The sequence below is a fragment of the Ammospiza nelsoni genome, chromosome 3 (assembly GCF_027579445.1).
Source record: "Ammospiza nelsoni isolate bAmmNel1 chromosome 3, bAmmNel1.pri, whole genome shotgun sequence".
In the NCBI taxonomy this organism is placed as follows: Eukaryota; Metazoa; Chordata; class Aves; order Passeriformes; family Passerellidae; genus Ammospiza; species Ammospiza nelsoni.
This window is the reverse complement of record NC_080635.1, coordinates 29,250,013-29,270,024: the sequence shown is the minus strand read 5'-3', so window position 1 is coordinate 29,270,024 and position 20,012 is coordinate 29,250,013. Positions and strand designations below refer to the sequence as shown.

The window sequence follows — 20,012 nt, the reverse complement described above, 5'->3', positions numbered from 1 at the left end:
TCTTGGTTTTAGTGTTAGTATTGGCAAATACTATCATTTTTCCAGCCTTTCTCCAAATACTCTGAAATTGATGCCCAGAAAGGCTAAGAAACTGTAGTTCCCAAAGTCTTTCATGGGGTTATGTTTTAACAAATGCTGGCTTTGGCACAGCAGGGTAACACAGACCCCACCCCAGAGCACACGCCACGCTCAGCCCTGGCTGCTGCAGAGCCCCTGCCTCATCTTCTCCTGCTGTACAAGTTCTGCCTGTCCCCCCACTTCAGCCTGAAGGGATGGAGGATTTTACACCAGAGCTGGAATCCAGCATACCCTCCATGCCAGGCAGTTTGTCCAACAGCAACAAGATGGAATAACTGAGAAGAGTAATCAGCTTTTACAACTGTTATATTTACAGCAGGTTCCAATTTCCTTTACTCCACCAAGAGAAAGGAAATTTTGCCAAAAACGCAGATGAATAATCTTAGTAGTTTGGGGTTTTTTTCACTCGAGGAAATAAAGTAGCTTCCTTAAGTGTGTTTGCAACTCAAGATAGGCAGCAATAATTGCCACAAGAAGGTGGGCAGAGAGGGCACAGAAATGCTGTCAGGAGTTCAAGAGGAGAATGAACAGCAAAGGTCAGGGAGGGATGAGACAAACCTGTGTGGCAAGGATGAGCAGAGGCAGCAGGATGTTTGGATGGGCACAACACTGACAGTGAGGCACACCTCCAGGGACAGTTTGGGCCAGAGGTGGCAGCCAAGATTTGGGGGAAAAGCACGCAGAGTGTATGCCAGGGCCCTGACAGGCACCAGAGGCAAAGACCCCTCACAAGACCCAAGCCTTTCATGCAGCTCACTGCTGCCTATTGCAGTGACAGCCTCCACGCATGCTGAAGCGAGGGCACCTGCAGTCCAGGTGCACAAGTGATGCTGCCACAACTCTTGAGCCGATTCCCAAGGGAAGTGGTCCAGGAGCAGGGGTTGTGTCTGGCCTGATGAGTCTGAAAGGAAATACTGATGAGCTCTGCAAACCACTGAGGATCCCTGCAAAAGCAGCGGTGCCCCTGCCACAGATCCTGCAGCCCCACTCTCCCCACTGCAAAGGTGCCGAGCCCACCCCGAAGGACTTTTCTTCCCAACTCATAATGAGGTCGACTTCTCTCACGCAGAGTTTCCATAGCAACAAGAGGCGATTCTAATCTCCACTATAAAAGAGGCGGCGAGAACGGCAGGGTTTGGAGTTCGGGGTTTTGGGGGAGCGCAGAGGCTGCGGCCGCAGCGCAAGCGGCCGCCCCCGGCTGCAGCCCCGAGCGGCGAGCGGGCAGCACCGCCCCGCGGCCACCGCCGCGCCCGCAGCGCACACGGGCCGCCCGCGGGAGCCGCCGGGGCACGGCCGCGGTGTGGGACCCCCGGGCTGCCACCCGGGCTGCCGGTGTCGGGACCCCCCGGCTGCCACCCGGGCTGCCGGCTGCTCCCCAGGCTGCTGGAGCAGAGCGATCCCAGGGCTCGGGCTTTGACCTGGTGGGCAGCAGTGGGAAGGGGGCATTGCTGTCCTCTGCCTCCAGGTCCTGGCAGCCCCGGGACATCAATTCAGCTGTGCAGGACTGCGCTGAAGCACAGGCGTGATGGGAAGCAAGCACTGTTCCCTCTCCGGCCAATATCCTAATTCAGGGTGTGCTATTCACAATTGCTTAGCAGGGCTAGCAAGCTTCAAACCTCCTTGCTCAGCCCTGCCATGACAGAACAGAGGGGAAAGCACACTGTGCTTCATTCACTGCAGTCTAAAGAAAAAAAATGCAGAATGTAAAATAAGTAGACCGGCACATAAAAGAGCAAAGCACACGGCTTGGAGCAGGGCTCCTAGGTAGCCTGTTAATATAAGTAGTAGAAGTGTATATAAGTAGTTGCCCCAGAAACAGCACTTGCTTATGCTGGATGAATACCAATAGTAGCACTGTGGTTCTAATATCACTTCAGGGGCTCACTAGCACAGGCACCTGTGCAAAATAAGACTTCCATTTTCCCTGGCCACATCCTTGAATAACATTTCTTGTCTTCCTGGCTGTGATACATCATCCCAGTACCTTACTCAGGCCTGTAAAATGTCTCCTCCAGATCCCACATAAAGGTAAACAGAACCCCAAGACCGGCTTTCGTGTTCACATCACCATTCTCCAAAACCAAAAAACAAACACAACATCTTTCAAATTTTTGTTTCTGAATCGTTTTATTAGAAATTACAAAGCAACTCTCTCCAGGAGAGCAAGGGAAAAAAAAATCCAACCCTGAAATATTTCTAAGCAATTTTGTTCCATATAAACACAAAGCAAAGTTACATATTTCTTTCACATGCGTGTACAAAAACATTTTAAGTAAAACATCCTTCACACATAACATGTGCATTAGTCTCAGAACTGAGCACATAATCAGATTGGCCTCACCTACCCTACCTAATCTTGTTTTCCTGTTTTCTTTTTAAATTGTACATTTCTATGCAGGAAACATCTCTTTTTCTGCACAGCATTATGCATATTCAAATTATCATGGATGGCCTTGGAATTAAATCACTAGGTAGTACAGTCTGACATAAAGCTGTACACATAAGTTGTTACACTGCCATTTATACAGCAAACTTTACTGGATACCAGGCAAAACTCTTCAAAAAGAATAAAAAGGTATTGCTAGAGGGGAAAAGGAATATGATACACAGCACTCTCTCAACTACAATCCTGTACGATTCCTATGCAAAACACTTCAAAAGCCAAGTAATTTACAGATCTTGCTCTCCAAATTGATATCAAAGTTCCTACCAACTTCAACCATGGCAAAATAAATCACTGTAAGACATCAATGCTACTGGATATGGACATGGTCAATACTCACTGTTCCCATTTTTCATCCACCCACTTTTGGAAAGCAAAGGAGAAAGATGAAAGAACTGTAAAAACTGCAGACTGTTGAAGCAGGTGGGTCAGCAGAGTGCTTCACCAGCCATCAGCAAGGAAGCAGAGAGAGAGAGCAGAGCTTCATTCAAGCCCACTGCATAATCTCAGTGTGGTTTGAAATTTGGGGATAACATGGTCAATGAACACACCTCACTAGTTGCCCAAGGCTGCATTAACACCTAGCAAAATCTTCTTGGATTCATCAAAAGAGCATATAGTCTGTGAGCTAGTTTTTAAATTTCACTATTTCATGCATGATGAACGCCACTGAAAATATAAGAACCATAAATGTTCAGAGGTGAAGGGCTCACCCAGAAGGTAAAGCTTCCACATGCATAAAAGGAAACATCAAGCACACAAAAGTCAGCTGCAACCCTTAGCACAGTGGGGGAACAGGAGGTACAGCTATTACTCTGCCTGCATTTTTAAGTGTTTAAGCAGTGCTGATGGGTTTCTCACCTCTGCATAAACATGCAGCCCAAAGAGAATCAATAGCACTTCTCCCTTACACTGCAACAACACAGCTGACTCAAAAGACAGTGAATATGCACTGCATTTAAATACACTTGAAGTACTCAGGCTTGGCTTGTTGTAGAGTGTGCGTTACAGGGTGAAATGGGTGTGGAAAAGGAATGTGAAATAAAAAAATAACAAAAAAAAAGTTAAGACAGAACATCTGCACATGAACAATACAGAGAAAGCACTTAAGAGTAACACTTATGAGGTTTAACCAAAGCCCTAGAGAACACTATATTTTCATTTTTAGCCCACTTGAAATCTTGCAAATGAGCAAGCGATGCTGGCAGCAGTCACTCTGTCATTTGGCTCCCAAAAATAGTGCAATGGACTTTGCATAAGTACCTGGCTGCAAGAACACTACTGCAAGAACCAGTCTGCAAAGCACCTACAGAGAAAGGCCCAATGACAGGCGTTCTCACAGTGTCAAAGACACAGCTGGCAAATCAGGCTGAGCCTCAGGGCCCCGTCCTGGCACATTCTGTGTGTTGTGGGCAATGCTGGATCGGCTGGTTTAGCTGAGATGGGCAGCCTGCTCTTAGCCCTGTACTACCATTTGAACTGCAAGCTCTAGAAAAGAAAAAGCACTGGCCCAGCAGGAGGAAGTCTCTGATTCCCATCCAGGAAAGGCTTAAGCCACATCACTTAACTCATACACTAACAGTGTGGATATCTTCAGCTGAGGTAGTCAAGTTGAACTCACTTCATGGGCACACAGAGTAAAAATAGACCTTTCTGAAAATGCCATTCATTCAACCAGCTTTATACTTCTACCTCAAGGCCAAAAGGACAGTGACCTAAGAAATTATTATTTCTATTCATCTGCAAGTGTGGTCCAAAGGAACAAGTTTAGATGTAGACATGTAAAGCTGAGTGAGAAGGTACCACCCCAATGCCTTCCTTGTACCTGGACAGCTGAACCGCAGAGTTGTGTTGGTCTTTGTGATCAGCAGTTTTGCTTAAAATCTGGGTCATACAGGACATTTCAGTGACCATCTAAGCATTCTCCAGCCAGCAACAGTCCAACTGAAGTGGAATAAAAGCTTGCAGCTCTCACAAAACTCTCTGAATGCTTACTGTGCCTTTTTCTTGCAGAGTAACTAAATCTCAAACACACTTCTAAAAGGCAAATATTACTATTCTTTTTTACAGCTGAGAAAACAGGGACATTGCAGCTTGGCTAATGGTGACTCAGGGGGAATCAAAATAAAGATTTCCTGGTATGCTCTTCTACTACTGACTAGGCTTAAAATAGTGAGAATTTACCCCCCAGGAGAGACCTTTAAAACTCTGATGGACAATTTTAACTCCATTGTCCATAAAAGCCTATGGTCACGCATTCTTATTAGACATTGAGACATTTTCTGTTTGGATTCCACTTCTATAAAGTGGAAGAGAAATACAGTTAGGAAAAAAGAATTAAGGCAAGGCATGTTATACAGAAACAAAAATACTATGCCTGAAGCTCATTCTTTCAAAAGATAAACCTGCAATTGTAAAGATAAATGGTAGGTTTGGTAAATTTCCCTCAACCATCCCAAGGGGTTACAGGTATAAAGCCAGTTTAAGTGGCTGTTCATTCTTGATTCATGTTCATTCTAGCTCTTTTGAGAGAGAGGCACACTGAATCAAGTTAAAGACCGAGTTGATCAACTGAGGATTGTGAAGAACAAAAAAAATTCCATCAGTCAGCTGAGCCATAAAAGCAAGCAGCAAAATAGATTCTGTTTCAGACTAAGCTGTCAAGATAACAACCTTGAATATGAAAGCTCAGCCAGCCTGAAGTTGCTGCACTCAATCCAACGACAGCAAAGGAAAAGTTTGCATTGCCAGTACAGGCTCATACCATTAGTAAAAGCTGTTTCATTCTCTCCAGAAAATCACATCAACTTCCCTGAACAGATGATCAAGTAATCAACTAGAGAGTAAGCTCTGCTGGAAGAACTGGTGGAGAATGTGAGTGTATTGGCTGCAGAAGACATAGAACTGTGGCATTTAAAATCCTGAGAAATGTGTACAAGACAGAGTCCTGTACCTTTAGGTCAACATATTTTGTTTTATTTAAGGAATGTCTCAGCAGAACTTCACAAGGGAAATTCTGTCCTGGCCACCCAAAGGAACCCAAGTGTGCTCCTTTATCTTCAAAGACAGCCTTCTCAAAGTAAAAAATCAGTCCTTTCTGACAAACAGAAATTAACAGCAGGCATGACAGAAGGCCAGCACAGATGACTGAAGAACTCCAGACCAATTTCAAACACCAACAGAAAGGTACACAGAAGTGGAAGTGATGATGGGCTGGCCAGCAGAGATACAGAAACACAGCCCAAGTATGCAGAGAAAATTAGGAAAGCCAAAGCTCAGCTGGAGTTCAAACTGGTAAGAAGTAAGAAAAAGGGCTTCTTTAAGTACACTGGAAGCAAAAGGAAGGTTAAATAAAATATGGTTTACTGTTCAACAATGCAAACAACATGGTAACAAAGGATGCTTTTGCACTTTCAGGCTCACGTACACAACATCTTTTTCACCTGTTTTCACTGCAAGTTCTGCTTTAAGACCTGCCAGGTCCTCGAGCCTTCAAGCAGCTCTAACAGGAATAAAGCATTGCCTACAGCAGGGGAAGACTGAGTTAGTGAGAACTTGGGCCCATTGGAACCAACAGGCTGAATGTGAAGGCACTGAGGGAGCTGGCTAATGGCACTGTGAGACCATGCTACAGCATCTTTGCTATGTCACCATCATCATCATCAGTGACAGCTCTCCAACTAAAACACCCTGACTGAGGACTCTCCTGCTGCCCACAACAGCCAGCAAGCAGGCAGCCAGCACTCTGAGGGCAATTGTTGTTCCTCTTTACTCAGCGATTGTGAGACAGAGTTTGGAGGATGTCATTCCTTTTTGTGCTCCCCCTTACAAGGACACTGCAGCAATTTCAGTGGAAGGTCACAGAGCTGGTTTGGGGGCTAGAGCACAGGACAAGCAAGGAGAGCTCAGGCAACATGGTTTCTCCAAATTTAAGAAGAGAAAAGGCGAAAAAGAGATCTCATTGTATATAATCCCTTAATAACTGGGTTACAGAAGGCAGTTAGACTCTTCTCAGAGATGAACAATAACAGAACAAGAGGCAGTGAACACAACCTGGAACATGGGAAATTCCAGCTAGATGCAAATATATTGTTTTTCTTACTGTGATGGGAAAATGTTGCCCAGAGAGAATTGGCATCACCATCCTTGTAGCTACTCAAATGGACAAAGTCCTTAGCAAGCTGTTCTAACTGGCTGAGACCTGAACAGGAGGCTGGATTAGAAATGCCCCAAGGTCCCTTTAAACAAAAGCATTCAATGGTTCTGTAACTTAGAAAATTTCCTCACAACTGCTTTTCACAGGCATGTTCCTCATGAATCTGCCAAAGCAAGCCATGCCACCATCAAATGCAAAGGGTGATCTTCAGTCTCATCAATCAGGACAGAGCACAGAAGCCAGCAAAGAGGGGGCTACACATCAAACCTCTCATAGCCATTTCATGCAGGTCCCTCACACACCAGGGCCAGCCTTGTGTTGGAATCATCACAGTACTCTACTAGTTCCTTCCAAGTGTCTGTTGCACACCATCAGCACTAAATAAAAAGATTGTTCCTTTTCACATCTTCTTCATCTTTTTCTTGCAGCGCTGGTTGAAGACAGGTGAGGATCCCATCAGGCTGTCAGCAGAATGAGAACCATAACTGCTCTCAGAGCCGTTGGGGCTTTGTGGCATCCCAGCTTCACTCATGCCTGACATTGGTTCCTCAAAGACATCACTGCCGAGAACCCCGTGACCATGTACATTAGCCTCCTCATTCTCCTGTGGCTCCATTTTCACCTGTGCCAGGTTCCACAGTGGGGAAGCATTCACCTCAGCCCCTAGAAAAGGAAAAAGCAAACAGTAGTAACTGAGTAAAAAGACAAATCACAAACAGCACGCAGATAAAAGGGACAGCAGCAAAGGTAGAGATAGAGGAAGAGTAAAGCCACAGGTTGACTATGCTGGGGGAAAACAAACAGAACACACCCAAGCACTGTGATCAATAATAAAAATATCTGTTGACTTATTTAATAGTCCAATTACCACTGCAAAAATATGATGGATGTATCCTTTCACTGTTAGCCTGCACGTAATTCTCTCCATGAGAAACAACTCCACTCTCCAGAAGGAGTGTCCCAGCAGCAATGAGTACAGCAACAGCACGTGGACTAGACCCTGCATAAACAGGACTCTGAGGCAGTCCAGAAGTCATTACGAGGTCCTTGCAACTGTCAGACATCCTGGGCTTCTGCAGGGGAGGTGAAGTGAGCAGGCAGAGGACTAGGTAGATGAACAGTCCCAAATTCCACTTGCAGCACTGAAATGCAGGGACATCAAAGCAGCAGTCAGCTGCCTGCCTGCCTGCCTCCTTCTACTCAGCACCCACAGGTCTCATCCCATCCTTGAGCAGAACAGACAGAAATCCTTTTGGCTCAGCCTCACAGATGCCCTGATGGGAAATAGCTCCTCCCAGCCTTACTTTTTTATAAAACTTTTCTGGATTAGTGTGCAATCTGAGCACTGATTGAGGATTTTCTGTAAGAGTTTACCAAACCATATTCCTTGGTAACAGCAAATGTTTTCTCCCCAAGAGAAGTAATTACAGATTGCATTATATCTGTTTAAGTTTAAAGTGAGACAAAAATCCTATTAAAAATACACTAATTGGTCTCTTTGCTGAGATGGGCATAAACAGACCAGAACTGAATAAACTGTGAAATCCTCTCTCTCTTGTGTGGGGGTAAGCTCATGTAGAAAATTAAAAAAACACCAAAACAAAAAACCCAACCAATCAAAAAAACAAAACCAACAAAAAGACCCACTAGAAGAACAACAAATAAAATAGGAAATAAACTATTTTAATAAGTTTTCCAAACTTCATGTCTCAAAGAACATGGCTACAGTTTGAAAACACAACCAAAGCTCTTGTACTGAGCCAAACCTATGACCATTCCCTATTATCAGTATACTAGTAACAATAGGCTGTTAATAGTAGAAATTACAAAGAGAACAAATGCTCCAACATGTGTCTGTGCCAAGAATTCTCCTTTATGAAGAAGTCAGGCATCTTTTCCAGATCAGCTTCACCAAAACCAGGTTCATGAGACATTTTGATAACACAGCCTACATTGGCTCAGTTGCCTTAATGGAAGCCTTCCTATGTCAATTATAAGTAAATGCATGTCTCTCAACAACAATGGACACACCATTAAAATGCTGTTCCAGAGTTACAGCTCCAGACTACATAATAATCAAAAGTGCTCACTAAACTAAACTGTGTCTTTCCTTCATCAGTTGCTCTTCATCGCTCAGCCTCATTCCTTTCAGCTCTGTCACCTGTCACTAAGAGTGTCACTAATGACTAAAAGTACTTAAGCATCAACAAAGGATGTTTCATCTTCAAAGCACTTTAACTTCAAAGTACTTCAGAAATAAGCTAATCTTCACGTTACCCTGAGAGGCGGAGGAACAAGGAACAATTTTGCCTCCATTTTCCCAACTGCAATGAAAGTAAGCAGCCAGCTCACAACGGCAATGTCAGACATCCACAAAAACATAGGAAGAACACGGAAAGCTGTAATGACAGTTTTGCCCTCAGACACTGAAGCCTCTCTGCCCTCCCTGCAGGCTTCACACCTGCATTTTGAGATGGCAATGGTCTAATTGCAGCAGCTTTTTCTTGCTCCTTAGGATATTACAACTCTCCAACCTGCCCAGGTCTAGACTGGAACTTCTCACAGATGAGATCTCCAAAGGCTCTTGTGAAGCGAAGAGGGAATTTCAGGAAGGAACAGAGCACTTGTACTCTTAATTAGAAAACATCAATTCTGTATCAGAGAAGCAAGAGGCATTTAATATACAGCTAGCGCGCTAACCTCTTGGTCTCAAGTGGTGGATGCTAATACAAAGCCTTCCAGATGAAGCACTTGCAACCCTGGATGGGCCAGAGGAATTTGCTGCTCCATCTCCCACAATATTGCAAACAGTTTACATTTCAGAGGTGACATGGAAAACAGTATGAGCTTTCAGAAAAACATTAGATGGATTTATGTTTTTTAAAACTCATAAAAATGCAAAAACACTAGTGGACTTAGAGGTATATTGTAGAAGAAGCTAGCAGCAGGCTTGCTAGCTAAAGAAGTAAGAAAAAGCTGATAAAGAGCTCTCTCTAAGGCTGTAACCAAAGAGACGGAAAGAAAATAGATAAGAACACTTTGCAGCTAGACAAAGTATTTTTAGAAAGTTAGCTAAAGTCACTATAACTTTTTACCAATAGCATTATGTTGACTTATTGTAGCCAATTGCTAAAATAAAAGAAACACAAACAATTAGAAAGTGTATAAAAGTTAGCCATGCTCAAAAATAAAAAGTTACCAACTGAAACTGCTTATAGTCTCTACTTTGTATCATAACCACCTCAACAGCAACAGTATACTCTAACCTCACTGTATATGCTACCTAGCTTAGGGTTAATAGGAGGATTGGCTTCATTGTTTTTTAACCAGATTTTTAAGTGAAATAGTTATTGCAGGGACTTCCAGAGTTCAGATGGTTCCATGCAAAATCTAAACTGCCTCTTCTTCATTCCAGGATGTTCAGCTTCACCTAAGAGTGAAGATAATGGAATTTCTATGCTGACATAGAGAAGGCATGGCCATAGCAGATTCTCCCATGCCTGCTACCAATGTTCTTCAAAGGGATGGCACTTTGAGGAAAAGAGTGGTCTCAACAACCCCACTAATTCACTCACCATTTCACTTTCCATTGCCTCAGCCAAGTACAGCAGGCTTTAGGGTACACAGTGGGAGGGATTCCCAGGAGCCCATTTCACATAAGTCACTGATAAGCTTTCATAAAATAGTGACTGTCATTACCAAGGTAATTTCTGAATATGGAGGACATCACCAAGTACCATTCATATTTCCAGAATTCATTCAGTGCCTGAACTATGTAAGGAACATGGCTTTCAAGTTTGCAGGAACATGAATCCATGGACACAAATCCAAACCTAACCACAGGAAACAAGATCACAAGGAACTGCTGAAAGACTGTTTCCAGGAGAAGCAAGAAACCCCTACCTGAAGTCTGTGGGGAAGCTTCTACTTCCAAGTTGGCAGAGAAGCGCTCACTTTGACCTCCAAGAACTCCAACAGGCAAAGACTGGTCACCAGAAGCCAGATCTCCTTCCAGCTCTTCACTTATGGGGAAAGTAATATCACTAACAGGTTCTTCCTTAATTTTCACAGGTTTTGTGTCTTCTGCTGCCTTTTCAGGGTTGACAATCTTCTCATATTCTTCAGAGAGCTGCTTGCTAACCTGTCAAAGATCAGCAGGTGAAAAAGAGGCCAGAAAGGTGAGAGTGACTTCAGAGGCTCTGATAGCAATTACATTGCAGTGCACTCTGTTCCCTGAACATTATTAACATCTGACCTGAATGAACAAGTAAACAACTTACCAGCTACACAAGAGATGTTTTTTGCCTTTAAGTGCACCTTCTGTTCTGTAACAAGGGACTTTAATAAGAGGTTTAATCCACTAACATCTGACTGATAAATATGAGTGCCGTTATTTTGTAAACAGAGATGATGAGGCTCAGAAATTTAAACAGAGCATGGAACAAAAGCAAAATGTCTCAGTCTTACTCTTTGGTTTTACCTATAAGATTGTTCCCATCCTCCAGTAACAAATTCACCCCAGCATGAAAAACCAAGTGCTTTAGATCTTCAACAACCCTGTAGTCCCCACTGGGCAAAGCCTGAGTATATTCTGCCAGATTCACAGCAAAAAACACAGAAGTTTTCTCCAGTCAGAGAAGTGAAACAAATATAGGAATCAGATTTAGAACTATCCTGCACTTCCAGAAACTTAACAACAATAAACAATTACATTTAAACATTTCAGATTTCATCTGCTTCTAACAAATACTTGTTTATACAACTAAAACCTATCAGTCAGTGACCCGTGCTCAGGAAAATTGAAAGACTTTTTAACAGCAGAAGCAAGGAAGAAAAAGAACAGCAAAGCCTATTTCCCCCTTCTAGATATACTTCCAAATAAAGGGGCTACTGTGGACCTCAGTCCTGCATAAAGAACAATGACTGTTAAGACAATGATCAGCTGCAGGGTAAGAGTGAACTGCAGCAGCAGAACAATGCAGAAAACCCAGATTCCAAAAGGACAACAAAACCATTTGAACAAAAATGAACAGAACTGGAATTCTGAGCAGGAATGTTTCTAACAAAGACAACTCTTTGGAATGTTATTTTTATATAAGAAGGTAGCACCTGCGAGACAACTCACATCACAAAATACTACCCTATACTCCTAAAGCTAAAGGAAGTCACTCCTTGCTTAAGCACACACAAACCACTTTACAGCCTAGAAATTGATCTCTGCTTTCATGTCTTCCAAAATGTTAACCGTCAAATATCCTGCTAAAGGAGAAAATTCAGTTCCTCGGTCAGTTCCGATTTCAACTCTACTCGATAATTTTGACTGGGTAATTCAAGAGCTAGGAGACTCCTCTTAAATTCAGGCAAGAATTTAGCCATCCATAGAGCATCCTTAGCAGTCTCACTAGGAAGACAAATAAGGGGCTCCGTCTTCCAGTATAAAGTTCCTGTTCTCTTTCCCTTGATGACTCCTCTCCACACCCAGCAGGTTTTCCGGTCAGATTTCCCCTCAGTAAGACTCAGGAATAAGCAACTGTACCGGGGGTGCATTTCTTGTGCCGCCAGGTCCCTCATGCTCCCCTCACCTGAAGCATGTAGCTGTGATAATCCTTGATGCGGTGCTGCCAGAACTTCTGCAGGGAGAGCACGCTGCCGATGCCCACCTCGTGGAAGACCTGCTCCATGACGTCAGGGAAGGGCGTGTGGCCGAGGCGCGCCTCGCGGTCCACGGCAAAGCGCAGCAGCTTGGTGAACTTGAGGCAGTACTCGTGCGCGATGTCCGTCAGCGTCTCCAGCACGCTCTCGTTGGCGCACTCAAAGCCCGTGTGTGCCAGGATCGTGGCCATCGACTGGTACAGAAGCTGCCGGCAGGAGGACCAACTCAGCTCTGTCACTGGCTCCCCTTTGCCTCTGGAAAACAGGAAAGGCAAAAATAGCACACTTGCAAAAATCTGAATGACTGGACCAGTTGAAGAGGTACTATCCATATTAAGGTGATGTACAAAGGGGGTTGGGGTTCTCCACAGCTTCTGTTATATATGATCACCACCTAATAAGTGTTTATCTGCTTTTCCTTCTTTCCTCCCTCCAAATCAGCACTTCCAAGTTTCATTTTCCCTTCTAATGCGGCAAGATTTTTTTGGTGATTCATGAATGTGGGATGCAAATCTTCTGAACCCTTAAGCATCTCCCTTCCCACCCAAGAGCTCTTCTCCTGGAGAAATAAATGGGTCCTTGACACAAACAAAAAAAAGGCATTTTAAATAACATGAATGCAAATAATTTGCCCTCTCAGTTAATTACATTGCTCTTCCTTATTATCTCTGATGTCACAGGCCTAATAGTCAGATACAAAGGCTTCTGGAATAGACAAGATTGGAATTTCTAAAGCAAAAGACACACATAAAAAAGCAAGAAATGGGACACACATACATTTCATAGAGGTACACCGTAGTCAAAAAGGCTGTTTCTCTGCTCTCATTTCCAGTAGTCACTAAGCATGACACTGAAAGAAGTATCTCCATATGCAACCTAAGATGTGAACACCAGGCCCTGGGAGGAGGCCTGGAGAAGTTTGGCCATAAAATACCATTCCCTGGTCTTGGGTTTAAGATTTCCCTCCTCTGTTGGTAAAGGAGGAAGGAGTGACTACACAGGATGGAGGAGATGGAGAACAACTGACACAAGCACTTCAAACATCATTCATTTATAATCACCCAACCAAATTTTTCATCAACTTGAGTTAACAAATAGATATTCCCCAGAGGAATATCTGGGGGATATTCCTCTGGGAATATCCATTTGTTAACTCATGTTGATGAAGCCTCTGATGGAGAAACACATATCTACCAGATTTCTCAACTTACAGTTAAGGGCATGTCATCTACTTGCCCGTATCAGTAACATGGACTTCAAATGCTGATGTCAAAAATCAAATTCCATTACTACTAAGTATGATACTCATACACTTTTTTACACTCCATTCAGCACCAGGGGCAGAGCTAACTGAGCTAACAATTTCACTCTCCATTTCTTTCTGATCATTTTCTCCCAACATCTTCCACATCACACTGGAGATTCTCCTCGCTGCTACCCCAGATCACCTCCATCACCACACACTCTTTCCAGCAGAAGGACCTGATTTAACAGCACACAGACAGTACTGATGGCTTTATAAAGTTCTCACTGCTCTCCAACAATTCATGAGGAACCCATCAGTCTCACCGAGAAGCTGGGCCACAGAGCCTCAGCTTCCCCAATCCTCAGAGCTGACACACAGAAAACACAGCAGTAAAACCACTGAAACACAGCAGTAAAAAAGTGAGGAGGAGTGAAAAGGAAGGTGAAGCTTAGAACTATCAGGATGAAAATTATTCATTTTTAAGAACGCCAGCACAACACTTTCTGATTATTCAAATAAAGGGGGAATCACACTATATTAAGAGTGGCATATGATCACATTTCTAAGTAGATATTAAGAACAGTAAGTGAATCTCAGGTCATGGATTCATCCCAGCTATTAATTGATGGAAAATTATTAGCATCCCAATTTCTACTCAATTATGTAACTACTTTGCAAAGCAGACAGCAGGCACCCTGACAAGAAAGATTAATTAAAAGATCATCAGTTTCTTTATAAAAAAAATGTCACCCATACTATTTTTGCATCTCCCTCACTCCTCCCTCCACCTCAGCAGCAGAATTCTTAAGTTCACAAACAGCCATATGTCTCACACAACACCAGGACCCAGAGTTTAAAACAGAAATAAACAACCATCAAAGAAAATCAACCAGAAAACAATCTTAAAAATCATGTCTATAAAAAAGAATCTCTTTTTTAATATAAAGGACATACCTAGCTGTCCAGCAGCCAGCAGTGGAGACCATCTTATGCTACCAAACTTGAATGCCAGGCTACTATTAATCTGTATTAGACATTCACAAAAAACACTCTGGATAAACTTAAATTACACAGATTTTAGCAATCCCAAGCAGGATCCTTATCCACTTGCAAAGTATATCAAAAATCATTCAGTAATGCATATCACTGCTCAGAACTAGCAGAGAATATTGTGTCAGTTTTAAATTCCTAGAGGAAAAGAAACTAACTGTGAGCATTAAAATGCAGCTAGGTCACTGTGCTGGAAGGCACATAATCAACTTGAAATCTAATCAATTAAAGACAGAAAGGCATTTCAAGTACCGTACTCAAATCTAAATCTCCATTTCTTACTCTTGGTAAGGCAAATCAATTTGGTTTTGTTTTTCTTATGTTTTCTTCTCTTGTTTTCCTGTTTCTCATAATAAACAACAGAGAAATATGACTAAAAGCCAGAACGGAGAGCAAAAGATGAAATATTGTTGGAGATGTTAATAGAAACCAACAACAAAAATAATTTTTCTTCATCTCATTAACTTCCAGGTACCCTCTGATAAGAATGCACAATAACAAAAACAGTCCTGTAGCCACATTTATGTTGAAAGCAGTTATCTACTGTCAAGCCTTCCCAAAAAGGACAAGCAAACTTCTTCTTTTCCATGATGATCATAGCTAAAGAGCCTTTGTGACAGATTTCATCCAGATACTCAGCACCAAAAGTGCAGATATTATCATTATGCAGAATGCCACTCTCTGCAGCACTTAGTTCTTTTCCTGAAAGGCTCAGTCATATATGTACAAGTAAACACAAGTGCTTCAATCCCTGAAGTTTTGTCACCAGAGATTAGCAGAACAGGGAATTAGGCCTGTGACATGGAGGCAATCTCCTCTATAGAATATACAGTATGAAACTTACCACAAATACTGGCCAACTTGCCACTCTTCAATTTTGTATTTCTAACAGTGCTATATATGTTATACATGGGTCACCAACACTAGATGATGTTCCAGACAGAAATCCACCTGTCAAGCTACAAATTCATTAGACCCAAAGGCCAGCCTTCTCCCACCACTACCAAAAACATGCAGAACTTTACAGCAGAAGACATGAAAATAGTGTCCATTTATACCAACCAGACTTCTTTTCTGATTTAGTCAGTTTTCAGAACTCACAAAAGGCCCACTTTCTGGGTCAGTCAGTGAAATGACATAGAGCCACCCCACAAAAGCAGCACCATCCGTCTCTCCAAGCTCCTCTCCTGTAGGGCAGTTTTTCTTGGAGGGAAGGGAGCTCATGGCTCCTTTGTCATGTAAGTGTCTTCAGGGGACAGGCTAAGTCAGCACAAGGATCAGCAGCTGAGGCTCAATCAACTGCAGGAATGGATTGAAGAGCCCTGCTCCCTCCTAGGTGAGCATAAGCCAGCAGCAGATGGAGGGAGGGACTGCTTTTCCTATGAACAGGACAATTTGATGAAACATTATGCTGTGAAGTTGAATTTCTACCAAATGAGCTGCAACAAGGTTGCTTTAGAGCCAATTTCCCAAAGCAGTAAAATAAAGGAGAACATTGTAGAAACAAGATACACTAGTCAGAGAGAGCACCAAAGAACACCAACTCAAACCACAAAGTTGTTTTCTTTCAGGAAACAGCCTTTTTACACCTCATCCCAGGTAAGTCTCTTTTTAAATACCTCTGCTATGTCTACAAAAGACTGCACAGGTATGAACAAAACATGTTCAACAGATAATGGTAAAAATAAATTGGGTCTCAGTGGCATAACCCAGACCAGTCAGCTTAGAAATGGACTAAGCCAAAGCCCTTAGATCATCAGGGGAAATGTCTCCTGCCCACTTTAATTACCACTGCTCCAAATCCTTCCCTACATTAAAACTGCTGTCCCACTGACATGTACTCCTCTCCTTCTGTACAGACATTTCTTCACTACAAGTCCTTCTGCCAAGAGCTGCCTTCCCATTGCAAGCTCCCAATTTTGTTTACAGATTACCTTTCAAGGCAAGCCAACGTGGCCAGGAATGCAAATGACCAAATGAGAAATCTGTTAAGAACCCAACCATGCACACACAAGAAGAGGCACATGAGTAGGCCAGGCTTCTTTTGAAGATGGATGCATACTAGTCTGAGGAAGCTGAGCAGAGAAGATGGAAAAGCTAGAGGCTGCTATACGGTAAGAGTCTCCTGTCAAAATGGTAGTTTCAAGTCTACAGTTCCTTACTCATTCTTCATCAGACTTTAGGCTTCTTTTCTATTTCTACACCAGCAAAACCAAATGTTAATCCCTTATTGTGCATTCAAGAACTGTAACATCACCAGGACCAGATGGTACTTCATCCAAGAACATTAAAGGAATGCAGGGATGAAATGGCTGAATAGCTGTGGTGAGTCTCCTCTTGCTTTAAACTGTCTTGGCCCATGAGGACCAGAAGACAGAAAATGTGACATTTTCCTTTAATACTTTCAGAAGAGATGTGGAAAACTGCAGGCTGGGAAGCATGGATATATTTTGGTGCATCAGGGAAATTCAAAGAACTAGAAGACACACAAGTAAATATGTTATGCTCAGAAAGAACCCAGAGAGCTTATTTTTAACAGTAAAACCTGCTTCACAAACCACCCAGAGTCCTCCAAATCTATCAGCAAGGGAGTAGATGAGAGATCTCCACTCTGGAGTCCAGGTCCTCCCTGGGGAATCTGTGCCAGAATCAACATATTTTTTATCATGTTTTTTAACATATTTATAAACAGTCTGGAAAACTGTAGGAAAGGAACAGTGTAGTAATTATAAAACCATTGTTAGTACAGACTTTGGGGGATTGGTAACAGCAAACCAACTCAAAAATAGCCATAAATTAAGCTCTGCCTCATCATACAAGGAGGTAAGGGTTAGATATGGGGCAGAGGAAAACCAAAACCAATTCAGGAGATAACAAAATAAAAGACAAGGGGACAGTGTGTCAAAGAATGAAATGAGTAACAGGGAAGCAGAAGAGGACAGGCCTACATTAACTAAACCTATGACCTGATTCAGGCTGGCTACTCTTTTCTTCCTTTCTTCTCCTATCTAAATGTACCTACACTACTTCTCAGAGACAGGCTACTGACCCAAAAAAGCAGAATTAAAATATGGATTTATCCAAATACTGTAATTCTGACAACTGTACTTCAGAAGGCAGCCCAGAATTAAGCTCTACCATGTTTTATTAGGGGGAAGAATGTTCTTGCTTTAATTTGATTTTACACACTCAGAAGCATCAGCAAATCATAGAACTTCATTTTTGTGACTAGAACAGCATCCATAAAACAGTTGCTATTCTTATTCATGTGTCTCAAAACAGTTAGAAACAAACATGCAACAACAACTCAAAGCCTTCCCCCTGGAAACGCATATATGTGTTTGGGTTAGCAAGCACACAATTAAATTCTAGAATACACTGCAGCTCATTATAAATCCACTCAGTCAGCCAGAAAACATTTCATTTCAAAACTGTCTCTCCAGTTTCCACAACGCAGTCCTTACACTCCCCCACGTGGCTGACCACTAAATAACATTTCTTTACCCGGACCCCAAAAACTCGGGAGGAGCAACAGAATGACAAAGCAGCCCTCAAAACGTGGGCAGAGCCATAGAAAGCTGAACTTCAAGGTGAAGCCACTGAGGAGGACAGAACAGAACACTTCTCAGTCCTACAAACCACAGGGCCACGGTGCAGGAGTCACAGGCCCTGACTACTCTCACAAAACTGTATTTCCCTTCAGTCTCTGCTCTCTGCTAATTGCTTTGTATCTTCTGAGAAGGATGGCAGTATTCCTCCAGAAACAGCACTAAAGAATCACTCCATTGTTCAGAGAGACCAAATGCAACATCTTTCAGTAAAATGCATTTTGTACAACCTCAGGCCATTAAAGATCTCAGAGGGATTTAACTGATAAATTACATTTTGTTGATGTACATTTACCCATCTTAAAAACTAAAATGTGTTATCTTCTCCCTCAAAATGTTCATTAGTGGACATAGTAGCAAGGATTAATCCCTTCATTTAAATGCACATAACCTACAAAGTACTGTAAGATATTGCAAGAAATGCAACACCTCCTTGTGAAATCAGTGCCTGCCAGAAGGACTGACAGATAGAGGTGGCAATACTATTTAATCAAAGGCTGGCAGCAGAGGTGGAAGCAGCACAAATTTCCTTTACCCTTTCTCCAGCTGGTGGAGCCAGTAGCAGAGACAAGAATTCCCTTCACTTGTGCTCATTTCCAGCTCTGACTGGAAGCCCACCAAACTGGGTGGAATGCCCACCCTGTCACAGTGAGGCCACAGAAACCTTACAAATACATTATCAAATCATCTTAGCAGAACCTACAGCTGAACAGCCTAAACCCAGTCATGTGTTTTCTGGATTTGCAATTACAGTAACACAACTTTAGTTGCAAGTGATCTGAACAGAAGAGATTTCAAATCCTGTAACTAAAACTGTGGAAACACCACTGACAAAACCATGCACGTGCATTTAGCGTGGCACTAACAAGATGGAAATCAGCACCACACATCCACATTTCACAGACAGGAAGGAAAAGCAAGCAACGTGCATGTTATTCACACTTGGAAAAATACTTGGAAAAATCCAAGTATTTCCTTTCTAAAGCCTATTTTATACTTTACATACAACTGCTTGACCCTTTGGCCTAAGGGAATCAGCACACCTACATATATATTTTAGAACACTCAGCTTTCCTTCAGCCAAGAACTAACCTAAAGAAATATCAACAAACCTGTAGAAATCACTCTCTGGGTCACTGTGCCTCAGCTGAAATGGCATTTTGGGAGTTTTGCTATCCAGAGGAAGCAGATCATCGGGGAGAGGTGGGGAGGCCGGACAAGCTGGCAGAGGTTCATTCTCTTCGGTTTTGATGCCCTCTGCTTGCTGCTGGTTCTGAGCCTGGGCGGCGGCGATGAGGCTGCGCAGGCGCCGGTTGTGCTGGATGAGCTGGATGGTGTGAATGGTGAGGCTGCAGGGCTCGGAGGGGATGTCCAGCATGGTGGTGGGACGGGGCTTGTTGGCGGACGGCTGGTGCAGCGGGGGATCCTGCACTTCCACGGTGCGGAACTCCCGCTGCAGCAGGTCAAAGGAGCTGCGGTTGGCCTGGCTGGAGGAAACCGGGATCTCGCCCCAGTAGCGCAGCATTTCTGCACAGGTCACCTGCGCTGCTCAGTGCCCAGAAGAAGGCTGCCAAGTGCTGCGGGTACCTTGTTGCAGGGAAAAGCACTTTGGGCAGCAACAGACACAGGGGATGGGGTGACGCCAACTCGAGTTAGGGCTGCCAAGCAGGCTGTGGCTCAGTGCCTCACCGAGCAGCGCAGTGTCCTCGACGGCATCAGGCTGCCACTCTGGCAGCTTAAAGATCGCATCGCGCCTTTTCCTGAGGGGATAAGGACAGA

At 43.3% G+C, this 20,012-nt stretch overlaps 1 protein-coding gene across 1 annotated transcript; it reads right to left on the bottom strand.

Moving 5' to 3' along the window:
• Window positions 1-2,186: 2,186 nt before the first annotated feature.
• On the bottom strand, window positions 2,187-19,988 carry SUPT7L (SPT7 like, STAGA complex subunit gamma). The gene is made up of 4 exons (XM_059468615.1): window positions 19,346-19,988; window positions 12,260-12,584; window positions 10,581-10,818; window positions 2,187-7,340 (listed from the first exon to the last, which is right to left on the bottom strand). The coding sequence occupies exons 1-4, from the start codon at window positions 19,756-19,758 to the stop codon at window positions 7,078-7,080; spliced, it is 1,239 nt and encodes a 412-aa protein (XP_059324598.1). The 5' UTR covers window positions 19,759-19,988; the 3' UTR covers window positions 2,187-7,077.
• Between the last annotated feature and the right edge of the window lie 24 nt (window positions 19,989-20,012).